Raw genomic sequence first — 24269 nt, 5'->3', positions numbered from 1 at the left:
TGAGGGAAAATTAGCCTCAAGTCTGATGAGGAGTTATCTTGAGAGCTATGTTCTTAGCTTAGTTAGTACAGCATCAGACTTCTTATCTGAGGGTCCAGGATTCAAGTCCTTGTTCAGGTGTTTACTTTGGGCTTCCCAGGCGGTACTAGTTGTAAAGAATCCACCTAGCAGAAGATTTTAAGAGACTGGGTTCGATCCCTGTGTCGGGAAGATCCCCTGGAGGATGGCGTGGCACTCCAGTATTTTTACCTGGAGAATCCCATGGACAGAGAAGCCTGGAGGGCTATAGTCCACGGGGTCACAAAGAGTTGGATATGACTGAAGCAACTGAGCATGCATGCACTGGAAAGAAATCTTGAGCACTGTATCCTTTGAGAGAGGACATAGAAATGGGAAGTTAGGAGACAGCTTTCAATGAGGCTTGTCAGGGTACAAAGTTCATCTTGTTAGTAGGTTAGTGATATTTATTAAACACACATTAAAGAAGAGATACTGTGATGAAATAAATGCATTAGCGTTGCCAATCTGTTCATTTATTTAGCCAGCAAAAGTTTGTGGGGCCTTGTTCTGTATCAGAATCTCTGAAAGGTGCTAGGAATACAGAGATGAAACATGGTCCCACCTGTAAGAGGTCAACATCTAGTGTGGAGCTGGGCATGTAAAACCATAATAACTATACCATGGGATAATCATATTTGATCATCTCCCGAGCTGCAAATACCTCCAATTCTTCCAGAGCTTTAAGGGCAGAGCTATCTTACTCAATTTTCAACTCCTAGCACCTAGTCCAGTGCCTGGCCCATAGAAAGAGCTTAAAACATGTCCTGATGACATGACAAGGGTGTCCACTCTCACCACTATTATTCAACATAGTTTTGGAAGTCCTAGCTATAGCAGTCAGAGAAGAAACTTAAATAAAAGGAATCCAGATTGGAAAAGAAGAAGTAAAGCTCTCATTGCTTGCAGATGACGTGATACTATACATTGAAAACCCTAAAGATACTATCAGAAAATTACTAGAGCTAATCAGGGAATTTAGCAAAGCTGCAGGATACAAAATCAACACACAGACATCACTTGCATTCCTATATACTAAACATGAAACATCCGAAAGAGAAATTAAGGAATCAATCCCCTTCACCACTGCAACAAAAAGAATAAAATATCTAGGAATAAGCCTACCTAAGGAGACAAAAGGGCTATATACAGAAAATTATAAGACAGTGATGATTGAATTAAAAAATGACATAAACAGATGGAGAGATATTCCATGTTCTTGGGTATAAGAATCAATATTGTAAAAGCGACTATACTACCAAATGCAATCTACAGATACAATGTGACCCCTACCAAATTACTAATGGCACTTTTCACAGAACTAGAACAAAAAATTTCACAATTCATATGGAAACACAAAAGACCCTGAATAGCCAAAGAAGTCTTAAGAAAGAAGAATGGAGCTGGAGAAATCAACCTTCCTGACTTCAGATTATACTACAAAGCTACAGTCATCAAGACAGTTCAGTACTGGCATAAAAATAGAACTATAGACCAACGGAACAAGACAGAAAGCCCAGAAATGAACCCATGCACCTATGGGTACCTTGTTTTTGACAAAGGAGGTAAGAATATACAATGGGGCAAAGACAACCTCTTCAATAAGTGGTGCTGGGAAAACTGTACAGCTACATGTAGAAGAATGAAATTAGAACACTTCCTAACACCATATACAAAGACAAACTCAAAATGGACTAAAGACCTAAATGTAAGACCAGAAACTATAAAACTCTTAGAGGAAAACATAGGCAGAACACTCGATGACATAAATCAAAGATCCTAGAATAATGGAAATAAAAACAAAAGTAAACAAGTGGGACCTGATTAAACTTAAAATCTTTCACACAGCAAAGGAAACTATAAGCAAGGTGAAAAGACAATGCTCAGAATGGGAGAAAATAATAGCAAATGAAACGATTAATTTCCAAAATATACAAACAGCTCATACAACTCAATACCAGAAAAACAAATAACTCAATCAAAAAGTGGGGAAAAGACCTAAACAGATGTGTCTCCAAAGAAGACATACAGATAGCTAACACACACATGTAAAGATGCTCAATATCACTCATTATTAGAGAAATGAAAATCAAAACTACAAGATATCACCTCACACCGGTCAGAATGGCCATCATCAAAAAGTCTACAAACAATAAATGCTGGAGGGACTGTGGATAAAAGGGAACCTCTTGCACTGTTGGTGGGAATGTAAACTGATACAGCCACTATGGAAGACAGTATGGAGATTCCTTAAAATAACTAGGAATAAAAACACCGTATGACCCAGCAATCCACTCCTAGGCATATACCCTGAAGAAAGCAAAATTGAAAAAGACACATGTATCCCACTGTTCACTGCAGCACTATTTACAACAGCTGGAACATGGAAGCAACCTAGATGTCCATCGACAGATGAATGGATAAAGAAATTGTGGTACATATACACAATGGAATATTACTCAGCCACAAAAAGAATGCATTTGAGTCAGTTCTAATGAGGTGGATGAACCAAGAGCCTATTATACAGAGTGAAGTAAGTCAGAAAGAGAAAGATAAATATTGTATACTAATGCATATGTACCGAATCTAGAAAGATTGTACTGGAGAATTTATTTGCAGGGCAGCAGTGGAGAAAAAGACAGAACAGATTTATGGACATGGGGAGAGGGGAGGAGAGGGTAAGATGTATGAAGAGAGTAACATGGAAACTTACATTACCATATGTAAAATAGATTGCCAATGAAATTTTCTGTATGCCTCAGGGAACTCAAACAGGGGCTCCGTATTAACCTAGAGGGGTGGGATGGGGGGAGGGAGATGGGAGGGAGGTTCAAGAGGGAGGGGACACATGCATACCTATGGCTGATTCATGCTGAGATTTGACAGAAAAGAACAAAATTCTGTAAAGAAATAATCCTTCAATTAAAAAATAAATTAAAAAAACAAAACAAAACATGTCCTGATGAATTTGTTGCTACATCTGGTTTACTTTGAAGGCTGAGGCACCTAGAGAGACTAACTAGGTAAACACAGCTCCAGAGGCTGGCTGGCTTGTTTCCTCTCTGCTGACAGTGGTAAGAGACATTTCTGACGTGTGGTTGCAGGTGTGCTGACTGCCCACGTGACCTCCTCTCTCTGCAGAGGCTGCATAGTACTCTCTAGGGATCTCCTTCCTGGGAGGCAGCTTCAGGCCTCACTGAGCCCCTGGGCTCCTTCCCCGCTTCTCACTTCTGCACCTCCTGTACATCTTTCTTAGGGACTTGTAGCTAACAGCATGTTTAGGCTGCTGGCTAGGAAGAAAATCCAAGAGGAAGCATGGAGGAAACTCCTTGAGGGAACAGGCATTTTTTAAAATAGCCCAAATTAGGAATATTTGGTTCTTTGACCTAAAATTACAATACTTTGAGCCGAGATGAATTTGCAGTGACTTTTCAATAAAATGTAGGATATGGAGGCAAAAAACTCCACATAAGGCCTCACTGAATTTAACCATTCAACCTGAGCTTGAGCAATGTCAGTCTTCACACACAAACAGGTTCCCCATTTAAGATATGCATAAATGTGTACGTGGTGATAATTGTCTTTAGTAGAAGAAGTGGAATTTTAGGGCACTTTGGGTCAACATGAGTTGAATTGCATGCTGTTAGGTATTACATAGTCTATGTATAGCCTAGATAATATCATGCAGAATATAAAACAGGTCCAATGTTACACCATGGCAAAAGTGGTTGCTGTTACCTGTATTGTAATGGCATTGTAACATCATGACTGTGTCACTGACTGACACTGAGACCAAGACAGCCACAGAAGACACTTCAGGGCAGTCCCTGGGAGAGATCTGTACCCCAGAAACAGAATTGATTGTTTACATCAGCTATGAAAATGCAAATACTCAATTACATTAGAAAGTGATAGGGCACTTTTGAAGTGTTTCTCACGTTATGTGATTAACATTTAGCCATCCATCCATTCATTCAACAAGTATTTATTAAATACTGAAAAACATAAAAATATATTGCTTTATTTTACGTAACTTGTGGTATAAAAATTTGAGAATAACCTAGAAATAGTGCCCAGAATTCTAGATTGTGTGACACAATTCATTAAAAAAACCTTTACTGGGGATCCCTTATATGCCAGAATCAGGTGAAGGACTGGGCAAATAAGTGAACAAGATATGCATGTCCCAATATACAAAGAAAATGTTTGCATGTTTGCTGTATATATTTGTATATTATGCATGTCCTAATTTACAAACAAAATATTTATATGCTTATTGCATATTTTTGTTGTATTACATGTTGCTCTTCTGCTCTTTTCCCGACATCTTGATGGTAATTTATCTCCCATATTTTAATAACTTTACTGCTTCACATGTTCATTCCACATGACAGTTGTCTACACCTTCCTTTTCCTTTATTTTAGAATTTTTGAAGGAGTCAGAGAACATCTGTCTTACTGGAAGTCACAGAAATTTTGAGTCATAGATTGAATAAAATGTAACAGCTTCCTGTTTAACCTCTATTACTTTTAAAACATACTGAATTCTAAGGGATTTATGGAGTAAGTTTAAAGTACACAGACTCAACACTCATTTATTTCTCACTTAACACTTTAAGCTAGCTTCCTGCTTTTTTGCATCAAGAGGTGTACAATAACCCCAGGTAAAAACTCAGAAAACAATTTCATTTCTGGTGTGCCAAGCTGTGCCTGAAGGATGCTTAATACCACAATCTTAAATCCCAGTGCTTGTTGTGGTAAGGGAGAGTGTTGGTATTAGGGCTTTTTTGAGCTCTAACTGCATTATTTTCTCTAGCATAATGGATTTCCCATAGGTGCTGAGATTTTACTTGGCTTTTTCTCTGTACATATTCTTTGTACTTTCTTCATCTCAAATTTGTCTTTTAAAAATATTCTATAATGATCAGCAGAGTATATAATGATCTTCCATGCAGTAAATATTTCTGAAGGATCGACAGAGAGGAGTTACTAGAAACCATGCCACTTAGGAAAAGAAAATGGACTAGGTGCTTCTCATTTTATGTTATTGTCACAGTACACGTCCTGTGTCACTTAGGTGTTTTGGGGAAAAGGAATAAATGTGCATTTTATAGTTCAGGCTGTAACATTTCAAAGTATACTTTGAAATTGCTTCTTTTGAGCTGATAAATTAGATTATGATCAGTGTTTTATTACTTCCTCTCTGACTGTTCTTTACTTTGGTAAAATTTATTTTGATTGGGATAACAAAAGAAAAGATATTCATGGGCTAATGTTAGATGAATCAACAATGGTTCCAACAAAAATATTTGCCTTCCACATCTGTATATCTCCCAGTTATAAGTGCATTGTGTCAAAAGCAGTAGACATGAAAATGATGGTTCCATTTAATTAAAATAAAACTGAGATTTGAAGTGGAGAATAATAAAAATAAATAAATACTAAAGTCCATCTAATTAAGGCTATGGCTTTTCCAGTGGTCATGTATGGATGTGAGAGTTGGACTGTGAAGAAAGCTGAGCACCAAAGAATTGATGCTCTTGAACTGTGGTGTTGGAGAAGACTCTGGAAAGTCCCTTGGACTGCAAGGAAGTCCAACCAGTCCATCCTAAAGGAAATCAGTCCTAGGTGTTCATTGGAAGGACTGATGCTGAAGCTGAAACTCCAGTACTTTGGCCACCTCATGCGAAGAGTTGACTCATTGGAAAAGACTCTGATGCTGGGAGGGATTGGGGGCAGGAGGAGAAGGGGACGACAGAGGATGAGATGGCTGGATGGCATCACTGACTCGATGGACATGAGTTTGGGTAAACTTCAGGAGTTGGTGATGGACAGGGAGGCCTGGCGTGCTGCGGTTCATGGGGTCACAAAGAGTCAGACATGACTGAGCGACTCAACTGAACTGAGGTACCCCAGAGGAGGAAATGGCAACCCACTCCAGTATTCCTGCCTGAAAAATTCCATGGGCAGAGCAACCTGGGAGGCTACAGTCCAAGGGGATGCAAAGAGTCAGATATGACTGGGCAACTGAGCATGGATGCAGGTACCACTGTTTTAGCTCTTGAGGTGCAGTGTTACATAAGAGACAAGATCCCTTTTCTCATTGAGGTTACATTTTAAAGTGGACAGAGAACAGACAGACAGATAAATTAAAATAAATAAGGGAAGATAAAGTGATAAATGTAAGAGTGAAAAACAAAATTTGAGCTGTTGTGCAGCAACTGGTGGTCAGCTTCAGCTTTTCTGAGGCGTTGACACTTGAGTTAGAATCTGAATGACAAAAAGGAATCTGCCACACCAGGATATGGGGGAAGAATGTTCCCTGCAGAGGAAAGAGTGGAGACCGCAGGCAATGCGGCTGCTGTGCAAGATGAGCACAGTGGTACCCCTGGAGCTCGTGAAGGGCTGAGATGCAGAAGAAGCTGGAAAGGGGATCAGGTGCCAGGCCTGAGGCAGGATGACGACAAAAAAAAAAAAAATATGAGGGTTTAAAAACGGAATAGAATGTGAAACAGAAGGAATATTGGAACCAGATAATATAGAAATGGAGACTGCAAACACTGACTTGAGCCATGATTTTTTTTGCCCCAGGCACGGTTTTCATCTGGGTCTCGCTGTTGTTTAGAACAATCTCTAATAAAGCTGATCTGCGGTGCCATTCTTTATCAGTCCTGAAATGAAGAATGTGGCACTTTTTGTTCTCTTTAAGAATCTGAGATTCTACTATAGTGCCCATTGGAATTTACCACTTTTTCCCTGATTACCAACATAGTACACATTTATGACAGAACATTTGGAAAATACAGATAAGCTAATGGAAGAAATTAAATCACTCCCAAGTGATTTAGCCACCCAAGGATAACTACTGTTAACAATTGGACACAGACTCTCTTGATTATACAGTGCAGTGATTCAGAATACAGGCTCTGGAGTCTGGGAGGAAATCATGACTTTATAACTTGCTAAATGAGAGTTCTTCATTTTCAGTCTATCTTAATTGCTTATAAAATGCCATGCAAATGTCTGCAATATCTTTAAGCCTCAGTTTTCTCATCTGCAGGATGAGAACAGTAACATTACCTTCCTCATAGGCCTGCTGGGAGGATTAAACGAGAATCCATGCAAAGCTCATGAGGCAGTGGCTGGCACAGAGTATGTATTCCAAACACTCAGTCGTATCCGACTCTTTGTGACCCCATGAACTATACAGTCCATGGAATTCTCCAGGCCAGAATACTGGATTGGGTAACCGTTCCCTTCTCCAGGGGATCTTCCCAACCCAGGGACCGAACGCAGGTCTCCTGCATTGCAGGCAGATTCTTTACCAGCTGAGCCACCAGGGAAGTCATTCCAAACATATGAAGAATTAAGCTATTATAATTTTATGAACCTGGGATCATACTGTAAAGTTGTCAGTATATAAATGAGTATTCCAATTATCACTAGACATTTTACATGATCTTAATTATTTTTCTATGTTGTAGTTTTTAATGGTTATATAGCATTTTACTGTAGAGATAGTAATTTAGTTAATTCTGCTGTGGTACACTTGGGCTATTCCCAATTTTCACCACGTAAAATTCTACAGATAAAATATTGCCAACTTTCATGACTATTTCCCTAAGACAAATTCTAAGAAGTGGCTGAGTCAAGTGGCATGTATATTTCCAAGACTCTGTGACACATTTTATTATGTCTTCTGCTAAGGATTTTGATTAAACCCTCGATAAGAATAATGTCGGGAAGTAAGTCGTTCACATACGTGTGCAGTTTTGTAGGTCTGATTTATCATCAGCTTGGTGAAATACAACCCCCACCCCCATGCCTCATGTCTTTTTCCCCACACCTGTTCACACCTTCTGGTCAGCACCATCCTCTCTCATTCCTTAAGGAAGCTTCTCGGTTCCAGGTTTCCAGCTGAGCAAATATGCTTACAGTTTTCTGATTTGCTAGGAATTCTGCACTTAGTCACTTCACCTGAAGCTATAAATGGATAGCACTTTTAGTACATTAGAAATCCAAGCCCCTCATCTTACAATGAAGAAACTAAAGTGGAAGGGAGCAAATGCCTTATTTAAGTCGGTGATCTGTTCCATGCCACTGCTGGATGGTAACTAGAGCTAGCTCATTCCCTTATCTCTAGTACCTAGTTCAGCAGCCAACATGTATAGACAGCCATTAATGTTTGAGGATAACTACTTGAAGTAATTTACAGCCTTTTAGGATTTTGCAGCTGGAAAGGACTGTAGAGGTGTGGAAAAATGAGACTCACATGGATTAATGAGGTATATTATTGTTGTTCAGTTGCTCAGTTGTACCCAACTCTTTGCAACCCTCTGGACTGCAGCCCTCCAGGCTCCTCTGTCTATGGGATTTTTAAGGCAAGAACACTGGAGTGGGTTGCCATTTTCTTCTCCAAATGAGATATGATGTTTAGTTATTAGTGGCAAGTTGGAATAACAACGCTGGTCTCTCAATTCCCAGGACATACAAGGAAAAACCAGGAGAAAATCAGGCTTCCTTGGTTGAGATGGGCATCATGCAGAGAAGGGATTCACCTAAGTTTGCCTTGGTCCAGAGAGCGCAAAGCCAGGGGTAAGAAAACAGGTAGTTGCTGGTAGATCAATTTCAGCCTAATTCAGGGAAGACTTTTTAATAGGATTGTCCAGAACTGAAATAGGTTTTCTTGAAAAGAAGTGAGTTGTTCCTAACTGGAAATGTTCAAATAGAAACAGGGTATGTTTGAATAAATAATTTGCCAAGTATGTTTAAAAAGAAAACCTGTTTTGTGTGACTGGTTGGAATAGATGACTTCTAAGATCTCCACCAAAACTAAGATTAAGTGATTTTATGAATAGACAGATGGACAATTTTTTTTTCTTGTTGACATGTTACTTTGTACTTATGTCTTCTTAGTGTGAACGCATTGTCTCCTCCTTACAAATAGGAATAGATAAATTCTAAAGTCTTTTCTTCCCCAAGATTCTATGGTTCCAAATAATCTTTTTAGTGCTAATTCAGTGTATTACACACAGTAGGAGTTCAAAAGAAACAAATTCTCTTTTAGTCAGAAAATTCTGCATTTAAGATAAATTGAGCTACAGCCTCCATGCAGTTGAACAATTTGAACTCAGCTGGTCTCAATCAAATCTATCAGTTGATCACATTCAAGAGCACTAAATATGCATTAACTTTTTTTTTTTTTAATAAAAAGGTTAAATCTAAAAGAAGAAATTTGGGTGGACTGTATTGTGATGAGATTAAAGTGTTCTCTTACTAGGTTTCTGATTGATGATATGAAATTTGACTGGAATTATTTCCTAGAATATAGAGAACTTTTTAATATTAAATTGCTAGTATGATTTAATTGCACTTCAAGTATGAAATCACTGAAAGACTGCCCATTGTATAATACTTTCATCCAAATTCTAGTGGTAAGACTGACACATAAATGAACCATATTACAGGAATACTTTCAATTTGCAAGATTTCCCATCAGTAATAGAAATGGAGGTCCTGACAAGTTCATACTTGGATTGGGTGAAAAGATCCACTCTCAAATAGTCATCAAGCAAAGCTTTCGTGAGAATCATAGATGGGGCCTGTGATGCACTCTTTGCAAATCTAACCAGGAAGGAAATGGATAAAAAACAGCCAAGGATGTCTTTTTTGGCTTCCCTTTTCCTTTCCTTTCTTCCCCCACCCCCTCTCTTATTAGAAGGTTAAACAAGGAAAAGTAATGTTCAAAGTAAGTGGTTTTTTTTTTTATGGTTTTTCCTTTTTTTTTTCTTATTTTCCTTTATTTTTTTTAATTAATTTTATTTTATTTTTAAACTTTACATAATTGTATTAGTTTTGCCAAATATCAAAATGAATCCACCACAGGTATACATGTGTTCCCCATCCTGAACCCTCCTCCCTCCTCCCTCCCCATACCATCCCTCTGGGTCGTCCCAGTGCACCAGCCCCAAGCATCCAGTATCGTGCATTGAACCTGGACTGGCATCTTGTTTCATACATGATATTTTACATGTTTCAATGCCATTCTCCCAAATCTTCCCTTAATTTATTAACATTGTCATTGTTTTAAACACTCAACAGTAAAAAAAAAAAAAAAATTATGGCTCAAGTCAAGATGGGCTATCATTGATTAGAATTTCTCAGCACTGCCTTTTTCCCCCACCCAGTGAGGAAAATGTATATTTCAGGGATAACAAGACCTTCTATGTTTCAGACATTGTCCTATATGTCAGAGAAAAAACAATCAGGCATGAAGCTTGACCTCATAGAAGCATAGCAAATGCATAGCATAGGTTCATCACGGGAGCCTGATGAGACTTGGAGTTCTTCCTGACCCAAAACTCCAGACAGTCATTGCTTATCTACCACAGAATTATAAGAGTTGACAACTATTAGTCACCCCATGTAGGAAGTCAAAAGTTCTCTGGTAACCAGGTCTCATTCTAACAATTATAGTCATGGTTTGTTTATGTCTATAAAGACCCATTTCAACCTAGAGAGCTGGAAGGGAGCTCAAAAGGGAGGGAAGAGATGTATACTTAAGATTCTTAAGACGTATACGTTGCTGACTCACGTTTTTGTACGTCAGAAACCAACACAGCACTGTAAAGCAATTATCCTCCAATTTTTTAAAAAAGACCCACTTCATATGTATCTTGTTTGATTTTCTGAATTCCATTCTCAGAAACATGAAACAGAAAAAATAAACCGAAAAGCTACCTCCACAGCTGCTTTTGCTCTTTCAAATTCTTCTTCTAAGGAATGGTTTCTGGAAAGCAAGGCGCTCCCCCAGCGCTGCTCTTTGGTCAGTCGAGCCTGAAATAAACCGAACATAATTTTGGAATCACGTAATATAAAATACAAACATTTTTCCTTTTCTCATCGTACCCTAGACTTTAAGAAGTACCTGTGACTGACGTCACTTTTGGAGTACTTTGCAAACAGAACGCTTCTTAAACGGGGACGGTGCCAAAGCGCGCGCCCCGCTCACACGCAAGCATCCTCTAACAGTCTCAGCCAAGGTCATATTAAAACATCAACACCCAGGCCCTACCTCCCAAAGATCTTACATCTCATTGGTCTAGGTTCAAGGCGTTGATAGGTCAGGAAGTCTCCCCATGCAGTTAGGCTGGAGAATCTCCGTTATAGAATACACCTGGAAGCTGATGTTTGCACTTTCAGCTTGTTAGGACGATCAGCCTCAGGTGAAGCTGCGAAGGCTACAGCCACGGAAGGTAGCTGCTAGGCCTTTCTCCTTACACTTGAGCTGGGCTTCATGCTGAATTCTCTTTCCTTTGCCTTCCCTCTCTTGGCACACATCTGTCTCATGCCACATTTCCTCAGGTCACTGCTCTCTGCTAAATAGTCACTTGGATAAAATCATGTCTGGTAATGCCAACTGCTTTGTCACAATTAACAGGAAATGTGATACACAACTTAGCTAAATGCAAATATTTCCACAAGATCCCCCACAGAGTTTGCTAGAATTTAAAAAATATCTATTTTAAATTTCACAAACAATGATTACATTCTTTTTGAAAAAAATTAATCATGGTAAGTCAGAGGCATAATTCTAGACCTTTCCCCCTTGAATTTGCATGTATATTTATGCACCCATGGATAGAATATCACAGTGTTTCAAAAAGCTTTTGGAAACGTAAATGGTGCTATTCTGTGGCTTGTTTTTTTCCTATTCAGCAATGTACCTTGGAGAGTCTCCACACGTTGCACTCCTAGATCTATCTCATTTTTTCCCCAGGGATTTCCTAATAAGCATTCACTGTATGTTGATTAGAACTCTCTCCATGAGCATTGAATGTTTCTGATTTTTCTCCATGTGATTGCTTGTTTTCTTATCTATCTTCTTCTCTGATCCTCTTGCTCTGCTGTGGGGTCCACAGCGGGAGGACTTTGGTAACTCTTGTACTGCCCCACCGTAAGCCCAGGGTCTGACAAGTGATACATGCCCCAAGGATGCCTGTGTATGGATTGCGGGAGGAGGCCCAGCACTGCTAAGGCAGCTAGGCCTTGGGGAGCAGGGGGAGAGAGGCTTGGAGTCAAGTCCTCCACCCCCTTTCACTGCAGGGCAGGGGTGGCTCCTTGGCCATGTGGGAGATTACTGGCCTGCAAGGATGCTCAATCCCTGCTTCTAGGGGAATTACTTGAAAAGACCTGGGCCCCACCCCAGACCAATGAAGTGATCTTTGAAGGTGGGGCCCAGGAATTAAATGGTTGAAAAGCTCTGTGGTGATTTTTAAAAGTAGCCACATTCAAAAACCAAAACTATGGCAAAACTTTGCTGTCCACCCAGCACTTACCATCTCTTCTGTTCAGTTGCTTTTCATTCTTTCTCCACCATTAATGGTCCTCAAGAGGAACCCCGCTCTTTGATGATTACACAGTATTCAATCTGTGGGTTGGGAAGATCCCTTGGAAGAAGACATGGCAACCCACTCCAGTATTCTTGCCTGGGAAATCTCATGGACAGAAGAGCCTGGCGGGCTACAGACCATGGGGTCATAAAGAATCGGACACAACTTAGAGACTGAACAACACCAGTACCAGGGCTTACTACATGCCCGATGCTGCTTCAAGTCCTTTACCTACTGGAACTCATGTTGTCTTTTCAACAACCCGAGGTAAGTACTAGCATTGACTGCATGTCCCTGAAGCACAGACAGCTGACTTGACTTGTCCCTGGTCTCACAGCTAGCTAAGTGGTAGGACCATTGCTTCTGGGCCATGCTCAAAACCACTGCCTCTCACAGGAGGCTGTGCTCAACTGGCCATTTTAGGAAGATGCAAAATATAGAAAAGCTGTCCCTTGGAGACGGGGACATTTATACAAGGTTGAGAGAGCTAGCCAAGAAGCTGTCTAGAATACCGTGGGCTGAAAATAATAATAATAAAGTAATTACTAGGAATGTTTCTGAGCATAAACGAGTCTTAGACTGCCTTCTGCTTTAATGGATGTGAAAGGTTAATTTATTGGAACACTAATTTATGTTTTCTCCTCCTTGATGTATTTATTCCCTGCTGTATCCCTGGCCCCTCCTTCTAAGAGTAGGTGCTCCACAAATAATCAGTAAATATTTGTTGAAAATATACTGTCAGGGAATACATGAGTGACCAAATTAAAGGTATTTCTCTTCCCTACTCCCAGAAGGTAGCTGTGTGTTCTCAGTCAAGGTCTCATGGCCAATCTGGAGGCTAAGGAGAGTTTATAGGAGATTGAAAGGGACTTGATTTTTGTGCTGTACCTGGACTGGCAGATGTCTGTGCTAGTAAACCCTGGCTTGGGGGTGGGGTGAGGATGGCTGCAGGATGTCCTAGTGGGGTTCCTGGTAAAGAGTGATGCCTGTGAACAGCTCAGGGTTGAAGCCTCTGGAGCAGTGCCTGTGGTCAGAAAAGGGAGGGTGATGAAGGCAGGTCAGGGCAGTGATGCTACTGCCTTGGCATCAGTGCCTTGCTCACTGGTGGGAACCAGTGGCCTCTGAAACAAGCATCCTCCCTTATTCTCTGGGCCCTGTGGAAGCTACTGTATTTTTCTAATCCAGAAAATCAAGTCAGGGAGGGGAAGCCTGACACAGGTTCCAGAGATTAGGATATGAACATATCTTTTAGGGGGGGCCACCGTTCAGCCCACTGCCACCCTCATCTGACACTCTTGGGTGATAATATATTTGCTTAACAAATATAAAGGTGCAGATGATTACCTTTTAGAACTGATAACCTATTAGGATCTTACAGCCTGGTAGAGAAGTTAATGCCAAAGGAGATATGACTTTATTGTCTTATAGACAGTTAATCAACCTTGTATCTAACTTGGTAAACTTTTTATTTTGATATTTCTTTCCCAACTGGCTACATAAATCTCTGTTCCTTATTCCTTTGGTTTTAGAACCAACTCTTTTATTTTCCTGCAGGTTCGTTCATGAAACAAATATTCATTGAGATAAAGTTAAAGAAAATGGACACAACATGGTAAGAAATAAACTCTGTGCATTTATATAATAATGAAAGATATTAGGAGAAGAAAGAGGAAGCACCAACATTTTTGTCCCCGAGACACCTCCTTTAATTAGAGGCACTTTTCACCAGTGAAATATGATCTGTCTTTCCTGTGAAGCCTGACCGAACAGGACTCCATTACTGTCACTGGCTTCCGTTCATCAATGTTTCATGACCCAAGTGGATTATGAATCACAGGATGCAAAAGGCACCATACATCAGGAAGAAGAAAATCTCTCAGGATTCTAGACTTACAGTTTATGTTCTCTTAACTGCCTAAAACAGTAAATGTAAATGCAATCTCACCGTGCAAATGAAATTTTGTTTTGATAGTACAGTTACTATTTAGGTAAATGCTATTTCCCACATTGTTAGGAAAGCCTTATGTTATTACTAATTTGAATGTTTGCTACCTCACATTTTAAAGCCATCTATTTTTCCTAAGGAAGCATAAAATAAATGCTATAAAATATAAGGAGATACTGAATGTAAACAGAGGCAGTTTGCAAGCTGAGGGTAGTATACATCTAAAGGTTCTGAAACTTTTTAGCAATGCAGCAGTGTGCCCAGACATGCTGATTTAGGACTGAGAATGGAAAACAGACTAAACACACAGTCAAGAACAGCCTTCTTTTTGAACAATATATATATATATTTTACATCTAATTTCATTACGGGCAAAACTGTAATATGGAAAAACATAAATAATGCTAGTAAACTGCAGATATTTGTTAATATTTAACTAGAGGAATGATAAACAAGACAGTCACATCTGTAAGTTTGACTTGCAGCTATTTTGGTAGCACAATGGCTATAATAGCAGTTCTTAAGCTTTAGTGTGCATTAGAATCACCCACAGGTCACCTTCCGTTTGCAGGGCTCCACCCCTTGGGTTTCTGAGTCAGTAGGTGTGGGGTGGGGCTATAGAATTGTCATTTCTAACAAGTTCCCAAGTGATACTGACACTGCTGGTTTAGGGACCACACTGTGAGAACTTCTGATCTAGGAACTGACATTATGTGTATGTGGGTGGAACTCTGGAGTTCACAAATATATTCTGACGTATTTCTTTCCTTCTTTGCATGGTTTTGAAAAAGGCTCTACAATTAACAGTTACCTCCTGGAAGTGCTTTGGCTTTAAAAACAGCATTTTAATTCATTTAAGCTAATTGGATTTTAGGGTATTACAGTCTCCAAAGAAGGAAAGCATTTAATTCCCCCAGCTGTCGATTGCACTGAATGATCAGCACTAGGTGAAGGGAGAGAAGAAAGAATTAAATAACTCTGAAAATAATATTATCCTTTATTCTCTTTATTCAAAATTATGACTGTGATCAAAACAGTCATATGATCAAAACAGTCAAATATGATTTGCAAATGACTGTATTTGTGGCTGTGGTTGTCCTAGCATAATTTTCTTGGCTAACATCTAAAGCCATCATTCATAGCTCCTCATACAATTGATAGATATCTTCCACCAAAACACATTTTAAAAAGGCTCAGTATCTTTCTGAAGGAATTGGAGGAGAAAAGGGATTTGCTTAACTGTAGAGAAGAAAAATATAACTAGCAGAGATTATATAACAGTCATTGAAAACAGTTTCTCTAAAGTCAGTTTCAGTTCAGTTCAGTTCAGTCGCTCAGTCGTGTCCGACTCTTTGCGACCCCATGAATCGCAGCACGCCAGGCCTCCCTGTCCATCACCAACTCCCGGAGTTCACTCAGACTCACGTCCATCGAGTTGGTGATGCCATCCAGCCATCTCATCCTCTGTCGTCCCCTTCTCCTCCTGCCCCCAGTCCCTCCCAGCATCAGAGGCTTTTCCAATGAGTCAACCCTTTGCATGAGGTGACCAAAGTACTGGAGTTTCAGCTTTAGCATCATTCCTTCCAACGAACACTAGGGACTGATCTCCTTTCGGATGGACTGGTTGGATCTCCTTGTAGTCCAAGGGACTCTTCAGAGTCTTTTCCAACACCACAGTTCAAAAGCATCAATTCTTCAGCGCTCAGCTTTCTTCACAGTTCAACTCTCACATCCATACATGACTACTGGAAAAACCATAGCCTTGACTAGGCAGACCTTTGTTGGCAAAGTAATGTCTCTGCTTTTTGCCTGGGGAGAAATCCTGGTTTACCATTTACTATTAATGGTGACCTTGGACAAATTACTTAACCTTTATAATCTTCAGTTTTTTGGGAGGGTGGGGCATGCCACTTGGTTTGTGAGATCTTGTTGTTGTTCAGTTGCTAAGTCCTGTCTGACTCCTTGCGACCCCATGGACTGCAGCATACCAGGCTTCCCTGTCCTTCACCATCTCCCAGAGTTTGAGCAAACTCATGTCCATTGAATCAATAATGTCATCTTACTGTCTCATCCTCTGTTGCCCCCTCCTCCTCCTGCCTTCAATCTTTCCCAGCATCAGGGTCTTTTCCAATGAATTGGCTTTTATGCATCAGGTGGCCAAAATATTGGAGCTTCAGCTTCAGCATCAGTCAGTTCAGTCACTCAGTTGTGTCCAACTCTTTGTGACCCCATGGACTGCAGCATGCCAGGCTTCCCTGTCCAATCAACTCCCTGAGCTTGCTCAAACTCATGTCCATCGAGTCAGTGATGCCATCCAACCATCTCATCCTCTGTCATCTTCTCCTCCCGCCTTCAATCTTTCCCAGCATCAAGGTCTTTTCCAAAGAGTCACTTCTTTGATTCAGGTGGCCAAAGTATTGGAGCTTCAGCTTCAGCATCAGTCCTCCCAATGAATATTTAGGACTGATTTCCTTTAGGACTGACTGGTTTGATCTCCTTGCAGTCCAAGGGACTCTCAAGAGTCTTCTCCAACACCACAGTTCAAAAGCATCAATTCACACAAAATTCAACACAAAGCTTTCTTTATGGTCCAAACTCAAATCTATACATGACTACTGGAAAAGTCATAGCCTTGATTATATGGATCTTTGTTGGTAAAGTTATGTCTCTGCTTTTTAATATGCTGTCTAGGCTCATCATAGACACTTGATGAGGAGCAAGACACTTCCAAGGAGCAAGTGTCTTTTGATTTCATGGTGGCAGTCACCATTTGCAGTGATTTTGAAATCCAAGAAAATAGTCTGTCACTGTTTCCATTGTTTCCCCATCTATATGCCATGAAGTAATGGGACTGGATGCCATGTTCTTCGATTTTTGAATGTTGAGTTTTAAGCCAGCTTTTTCACTCTTATCTTTCACCTTCATCAAGAGACTCTTTAATTCCTCTTTGCTTTCTGCCATAAGGATGGTGTCATCTGCATATCTGAGGTTATTGATATTTCTCCTGGCAATCTTGATTCCAGATTGTGCTTCATCCAACCTGGCATTTCTCATGATGTACTCTTCATACAGGTTAAATAAGCAGGGTGAAAATATATAGCCTTGACATACTCCTTTCCCAATTTGGAACCAGTCCGTTGTTCTATGTCTGGTTCTAACTGTTGCTTCTTGGCCTTCATATAGACTTCTCAGGAGGCAGGTAAGGTGGTTTGGTATTCCTATCTCTTTAAGAATTTTCCAAAGTTTATTGTGATCCACAAGTCAAAGGCTTTGGTCAATGAAGCAGATGTTTTTCTGGAATTCTCTTGCTTTTTCTATGATCCAGCAGGTGTTGGCAATTTGATCTCTGGTTCCTCTGCCCTTTCTAAATCCAGCTTGAACTTCTGGAAGTTCTTGGTTCATGTACTGTTGAAGCCTAACTTGAAGCATTTTGAGCATTACCTTGCCTGGAGAATCCCAGGGATGGGGGAGCCTGGTGGGCTGCCATCTATGCGGTCGCACAGAGTCAGACACGACTGAAGTGACTTAGCATAGCATAGCATTGCTAGCATGTGAGATGAGTGCAACTGTGTGGTAGTTTGAACATTCTTTGGCATTGCCTTTAATTGGAATGAAAACTGACCTTTTCCAGTCCTGTGGCCACTGCTGAGTTTTCCAAAGTTGCTGGCATATTGAGTGGAATACTTTCACAGCATCATCTTTTAGGCTTTGAAATAGCTCAGCTGGAATTCCATCACCTCCACTAGGTTTGTTTGTAGTGATGCTTCCTAAGGCCCACTTGACTTTGCACTCCACGATATCTGGCTCTAGGTGAGTGATCACATCATCACAGTTATCTGGGTCATTAAGGTCTTTTTTGTATAGTTCTTCTGTATATTCTTGCTACATCTTCTTAATATCTTCTGCTTTTGTTAGGTCCATACGGTTTCTGTCCTTTAGTGTGCCCATCTTTGTGTGAAATGTTCCCTTGGTATCTCTAATTTTCTTGAAGAGATCTCTTGTCTTTCCCATTCTATTGTTTTCCTCTATTTCTTTGCATTGTTCACTTAGAAAGGCTTTCTTATCATTCTTGCTATTCTTTGGGACTGTGCATTCAGATGGATATCTTTCCTTTTCTCCTTTGCATTTTGCTTCTCTTCTTTTCTCAGTTATTTGTAAGGCTTCCTCAGACAACCATTTTGCCTTCTTGCATTTGTTTTTTGGGGATGGTTTTGCTCACTGCCTCATGTACAATGTCATGAACCTCCGTCCATAGTCTTCAGGCACTCTATCAGATCTAATCTCTTGAATCTATTTGTCACTTCCACTGTATAATCGTAAGGGATTTGACTTAGGTCATACCTGAATGGCTTAGTGGTTTTCCCTACTTACTTCAATATAAGTCTGAATTTGGCAATAAAGAGTTCATGATCTGAGCCACAGTCAGCTCCAGGTCTTGTTTTTGCTGACCGTATAGAGCTTTTCCATCTTTGGCTGCAAAGAATATAATCAATCTGATTTCAGTATTGACCATCTGGTGAGGTCCATGTATAGAGTCTTCTCTTGTGTTGTTGGAAGAGGGTGTTTGCTATGACCTGTGCATTCTCTTGGAGAAGGCAATGGCACCCCACTCAAGTACTCTTGCCTGGAAAATCCCATGGACAGAGGAGCCTGATAGGCTGCAGTGCATGGGGTCGCTAGGAGTCGGACACAACTGAGTGACTTCACTTTCACTTTTCACTTTCATGCATTGGAGAAGGAAATGGCAACCCACTCCAGTGTTCTTGCCTGGAGAATCCCAGGGGCAGGGGAGCCGGTGGGCTGCCGTCTATGGCATCGCACAGAGTCGGACACGACTGAAGCAACTTAGCAGCTTAGCAGCAGTGCATTCTCTTGGCAAAACTTGGTTAGCCTTTGCTCTGCTTCATTCTGTACTCCAAGGCCAAATGTGCCTGTTACTCCAGGTATCTCTTGACTTCCTACTTTTGTGTTCCAGTCCCCTGTGATGAGAAGGACATCTTTTTTTGGTGTTAGTTCTAGAAGGTCTTGTAGGTCATCATAGAACCGTTCAGCTTCTTCAGCATTAGTGGTTGGGGCACAGACTTGGATTACTGTGATATTGAATGGTTTGCCTTGGAAACAAACTGAGATAATCAGCATCAGTCCTTCCAGTGAATATTCAGGGTTCATTTCCTTTAGGATTGACTGATTTGATCTCATTGCTGTTCAAGGGACTCTCAAGAGTCTTCTCCAGCACCACAGTTTGAAAGCATCAATTCTTTGGCGCTCAGCCTTCTTTATGGTCCAACTTTTACGTCTGTACATGACTATTGGAAAAACCATAGCTTTGAATATACAGACCTTTGCTGGCGAAGTGTTATCATTTTTCTGCTTAGGGCTTATCAGGTGTGACTTTGGAAATTCGATTAAAAAAAAAAACCTGTGTTTAGAACTCTTTTGTTTAATCTGGACTCATGATAGAACAGATCATCTAAACACTTTCTTCATTAAGATGGCTATGATATTTTTTCTAAATCAGCCAGCAGACATTTATCATTGAAAGTACAGAAAAAAGGTGTACCTTTTGTGTCAAGAGCAGATTCCCAGAGCTTTGTGCAAAGGTGGGTAGCCCATGGTTCCCGTCTGCCTCCAACCATGCAATTCTATGTTATGGACTATCAAGGCAAATCAGGACTGATTTTTAAAGAAGATGAACAGTCTATTAGCAAACACAACTAAAAATTATTTTTTGAAACTAGCTTCAAATGCTAAAGGAATAAAAATTTATCCTTTCATTTTTCCCATCTTTAACCATTAGCCTCTGTTTTCAAATTTTTAAAAATGAAAAACATTTTGTTTCTCCTTTTTGTTAGCATTCCACTATATAAAAAGTATTTGTTGAGTATAAAAATTTATCCTTTCATTTTTCCCATCTTTAACCATTAGCCTCTGTTTTCAAATTTTTAAAAATGAAAAACATTTTGTTTCTCCTTTTTGTTAGCATTCCACTATATAAAAAGTATTTGTTGAGTACCTAGTATGTGTGGATTATCTACTATGAAAATGATCTTCAGCTTTCTTTCTTTTTGCCCTCCTGCTGACCTTGTCTTTCTGCCTTCTTGGTTTTGTTACTTCTTTCCATCTTCCCTTGCTTTCTTCCTCACTGGCAGCTCACTGTGTGTTGCCAGGAGGGTAAGAGGGATGATGATGTGGCTCCTGTGCTGTCTTCCAAAAAGCAAAACTATATTTATATTTATAGTGTATTATCTAATTGTTTCTACTAGATAGAAAGTTCTTCATACTTCTTCAAATCTGTCTCATGTTTCAAACTTTCCCACTGCCTCACTTATGGCTTTATGGATGGCAGACATTGTCTTCTTCATTAAATTGCAAAGGAATGGCATGCAAGCCATTAGCATTTCTAAGAGCAAGAGGTTGAGAATGAATTTGGGAGGGGAGGCACAAAAATGTGCATGGCCTCAGATCAGATGACAATCCTAATTCATCTTCAGAGTTTCTGGAAGAAAGTGATATTTTTTAAAACCACTTAACCCTATAAACCAAGTAATAATCAGGGCTTGCATTGAGAAGGGAAATCGATGGTCTGTGAGTTTGCTCAGGTAGAGAAGTCTGATGTGGCTGATAAGAGGTGACGTGTGATGAAGAACAAGGGCTTTAGAAGCTGATGGGTTTGATTTGAGTGCTGGCTCCTCTCCATCTTAGCTGTGTCACCTTGGGAAAACTACTTCTGTTCTCTGAGATGCATTGCTCATTAATGGAGAAAATGTTAATTCTCAAGATTATTGTAAACATTTAAAATAGTATATTAGGACTATCTTATATTACTATTAGTATGCCTATCTTATATTACTATTAGTATGCCTTTCCTTTTTCACTACTCCTTCAAAAATTTAGAAAACATATCTGCACTTTTAAAGTTTAAATTGTTCTGGTTTGGGACACTGCCAACTTGATGGAATTATGACAATGTGGAAGGAAGCATTTGCTCTGCCCAAATCAGCAGAATCAGAGTGATTCTGTTCACTCTGATTCAAATACCGAGTCAGGATTATGACTCAATATTTGAGAGCCTGGCTGCCTCACCTTCTCGTGTAGTCCAGCTTAGGTTAAGAAGAGCCTATCTTGGAGCTGTCCTTCCAGTGTCCATACTTGAAAAAGAAATCTGTAAAGCATCACTCTTTGGTGGAAGTTGGTTCTTTTTTTTTTTTTGCCTTACCACTATCTCAACTCCTTCATGGAAAAAGCTAATTTTATATCATTAAAAAGCTAATTTTATATCATTGAAGAATTTCTTCAATTCTTCAAAAATTAAAAATTTTTTCAGATATCATAATTTCTTTAAATGGTTAGCTGCAGGGAATACAAATTACACAGTTTGCACAATATCAAGAAACTTTATTCTTCAATATACAGAGATTATAGAATTTATTGTAATCTCCTGTCACTCTGATTAGTGTATTCAAAGCATTATTTGAAAGAGACTAGTCTATGCTTTTCTTTCTCCATATTTTGAAAAGAAAATGGAATAACATAAGAATTCTTCTCATTGTTAGCTTTCATTCTCTTTTGATTTTGAAATATGATTTTTAAGCAAGGCTTTTAAATAGCTCCTCACCTGTTGAACTAAGATTATTTATGTTGGCTTGAGAGAAAATACATTTCCTTGATTTTCCTGTGAACCATCTGAGTGTTAGTGCAGCATTAACAAAATTTTGATGAGCTGAAATTTTTTACTTGAATAGTTTGCAAGTCAGTTTTAAGTCAAATTTTCATACTGCTTCATCATCTTATTTAAGTAAAGAGATCATATATTTAAGAGCAGTATGCTTCTAAGAGTAAAAACACCTTTCTGTTTTTTTATTACAGGTAGATAAGTCAGTCTATTTTCTTGCTGTTCCATTTGAGTGACTTAATATTTTAAATTATTAAATCCCAAATTCATGAAATTTTCCTAATTTAACCATAGGCTGGAATTACAACTAGGAGGTTATAAATTTGCTTAGTTAAGGCAAATCTTGTTAAGTAAACATGCAGCATTACAAAAAATAATTTAAAGGACAAACGCTTTACAAACAATTGGTAACCTTCTAAAAGGATTCACTCTGATTTATCCAGACAGAACTATCTCAGGGCAATTAACATTATGTTTTGGAGAACAATGTTGGGACTCATACGAAATTTCCAAAGCATATTGTGTTTGCTTAAAGGCACACCAGTGGGTAAGTGGACAATGTGGTGGGATGAAATCAGACAACCAGCAGGGGAGTAGCAGTCACTGGAATAATAAGACGAGTGCATTGTGGGTCTCCATGGCAACCGAGGACCCCAGCTGATCCTCCGGCCCTCCAGCTACCCGTGGAATAGCCCACCTATGCCAGGTCTCCCCCTGCTGCAGAAATAAGTGTTCTCTTGCCACATTAAACTGTTCCAAGGATTCCAGTTTATGAAACAGCACCAATTACTTTACCTGAATCTAAATCTCTAATGCACTTATCAAGAAATGTTTCTCTAATAAATGTTATCAATTTGCTTTTTTGAAAGTTACATTTAAATGAACAAAGATAAGAACATGGTACCTTTACAATTCATTAAGCTTCCCAGGGTTATTGGTTCTGAAAGTTAGCTGACTTGTTTTCCTGCCAAGTTCCGGGAGCAGTAATGCCCACCTCTCTCTTGTAGGGTTGCTGTTAATGACTTACAACTGTTTCCGGATGCCTTGCATTTTCTATCTGTGTCCTCCTTCTCTTGGCTACTAACTGGCTGTGAGTGCACTGACAATTTTCTTAGTCTCAGTGTGCCTTAGTTTCCCCCTTTATAAAATGGGGGTAATAAATAAACTTACATCATCGAGTCATTTGTTAGGATCAAAAGAGCTAATTAATATATATTAGAAGGCCTTCTCATAGCCTCAATAATATTTGCTATTATCATGGTTATCCCTTTACTCACTTCAGACGAAGTATCTCCTCTCTTAGTTTCAGTATCTTATCTAATAAACTCAGGAGAATTTCTTTTGCTCATTTCATCCTACTTATTTCCACGGAGATTATAGATGTGTGAATGTGGATACATTTCTTAAGAGATCTTTGTGGTTTTAGATCAAGGCTGTATACCCTTGTAAAGTGTTTGAGCAAACGAAAAGATTGAGATTGACTTGGGTTTTCTTGGCACAGCCTTAACCATAGGAGGTAACTAGTCATAGGCAAGTCAGTTACACTGAAGTCGAGGGTCAAATAGTGGACAGACAGGTCTGGTTTACTTATACGAGGGATTAGTTGGGAGCCCCAGTGAAAGGATTTTGACTCTACTAAGACTCTTTAGAGACAAAGTAAGGCTAAAAATAATTCACAGGATTATTTGAGTATTAGGTGTAACATCGGGTTGGCTAAAACATTCGTTTCAGTTTTCCTGTAGGATGTTATGGAAAAACCAGAACAAACTTTTTGGCCAATCCAATATGTGAAAAGCACATAGTGGAGTCCCTAATACTTAGTAGGTACTCACAAATGGTAGCTCTTTGTATTATCATGATTGTTCATACTACACTTAGTAATTTCTTAGCATCACATTTATTTTAATGTGATGGTCAGAATCCTGATGTGTAAATATTTTGTCCCACAGGGCATAGATGTGAATGAATGTTCAAAATGTACTTTCCTCTTCTTTGTGTCTGTTATATAAACAATGCTAATACTGGAGTAGAACAGATTTTGTATTGAAAAATAAGGAACAGTAAATGGTAGAACAAGGAAAAAGTGCTAAGTAGTAAGTTCACTGACACATTTTCCAGCCAAATCTATCTATCTTTCTACCTACCTACCTACCCACCTACCTATTTATCAATCATCTGTTATTTTAAGCATTGAGATAGCTAC

General features: G+C 39.4%; 1 protein-coding gene across 1 annotated transcript in view; it reads right to left on the bottom strand.

Annotated features, from left to right (window-relative positions):
- PEX5L (peroxisomal biogenesis factor 5 like) overlaps nucleotides 1–24269 on the bottom strand; it is a 220784-nt gene that overhangs the window by 98460 nt on the left and 98055 nt on the right. The window contains exon 7 of the mRNA XM_005892512.3: nucleotides 10798–10893. Coding sequence (XP_005892574.2) covers nucleotides 10798–10893 — 96 coding nt within the window. The remainder of the gene's footprint in view (nucleotides 1–10797; nucleotides 10894–24269) is intronic.

Source organism: Bos mutus, chromosome 1, assembly GCF_027580195.1.
Source record: "Bos mutus isolate GX-2022 chromosome 1, NWIPB_WYAK_1.1, whole genome shotgun sequence".
NCBI classification, from domain to species: Eukaryota; Metazoa; Chordata; class Mammalia; order Artiodactyla; family Bovidae; genus Bos; species Bos mutus.
This window is presented reverse-complemented; position numbering and strand designations above follow the sequence as displayed.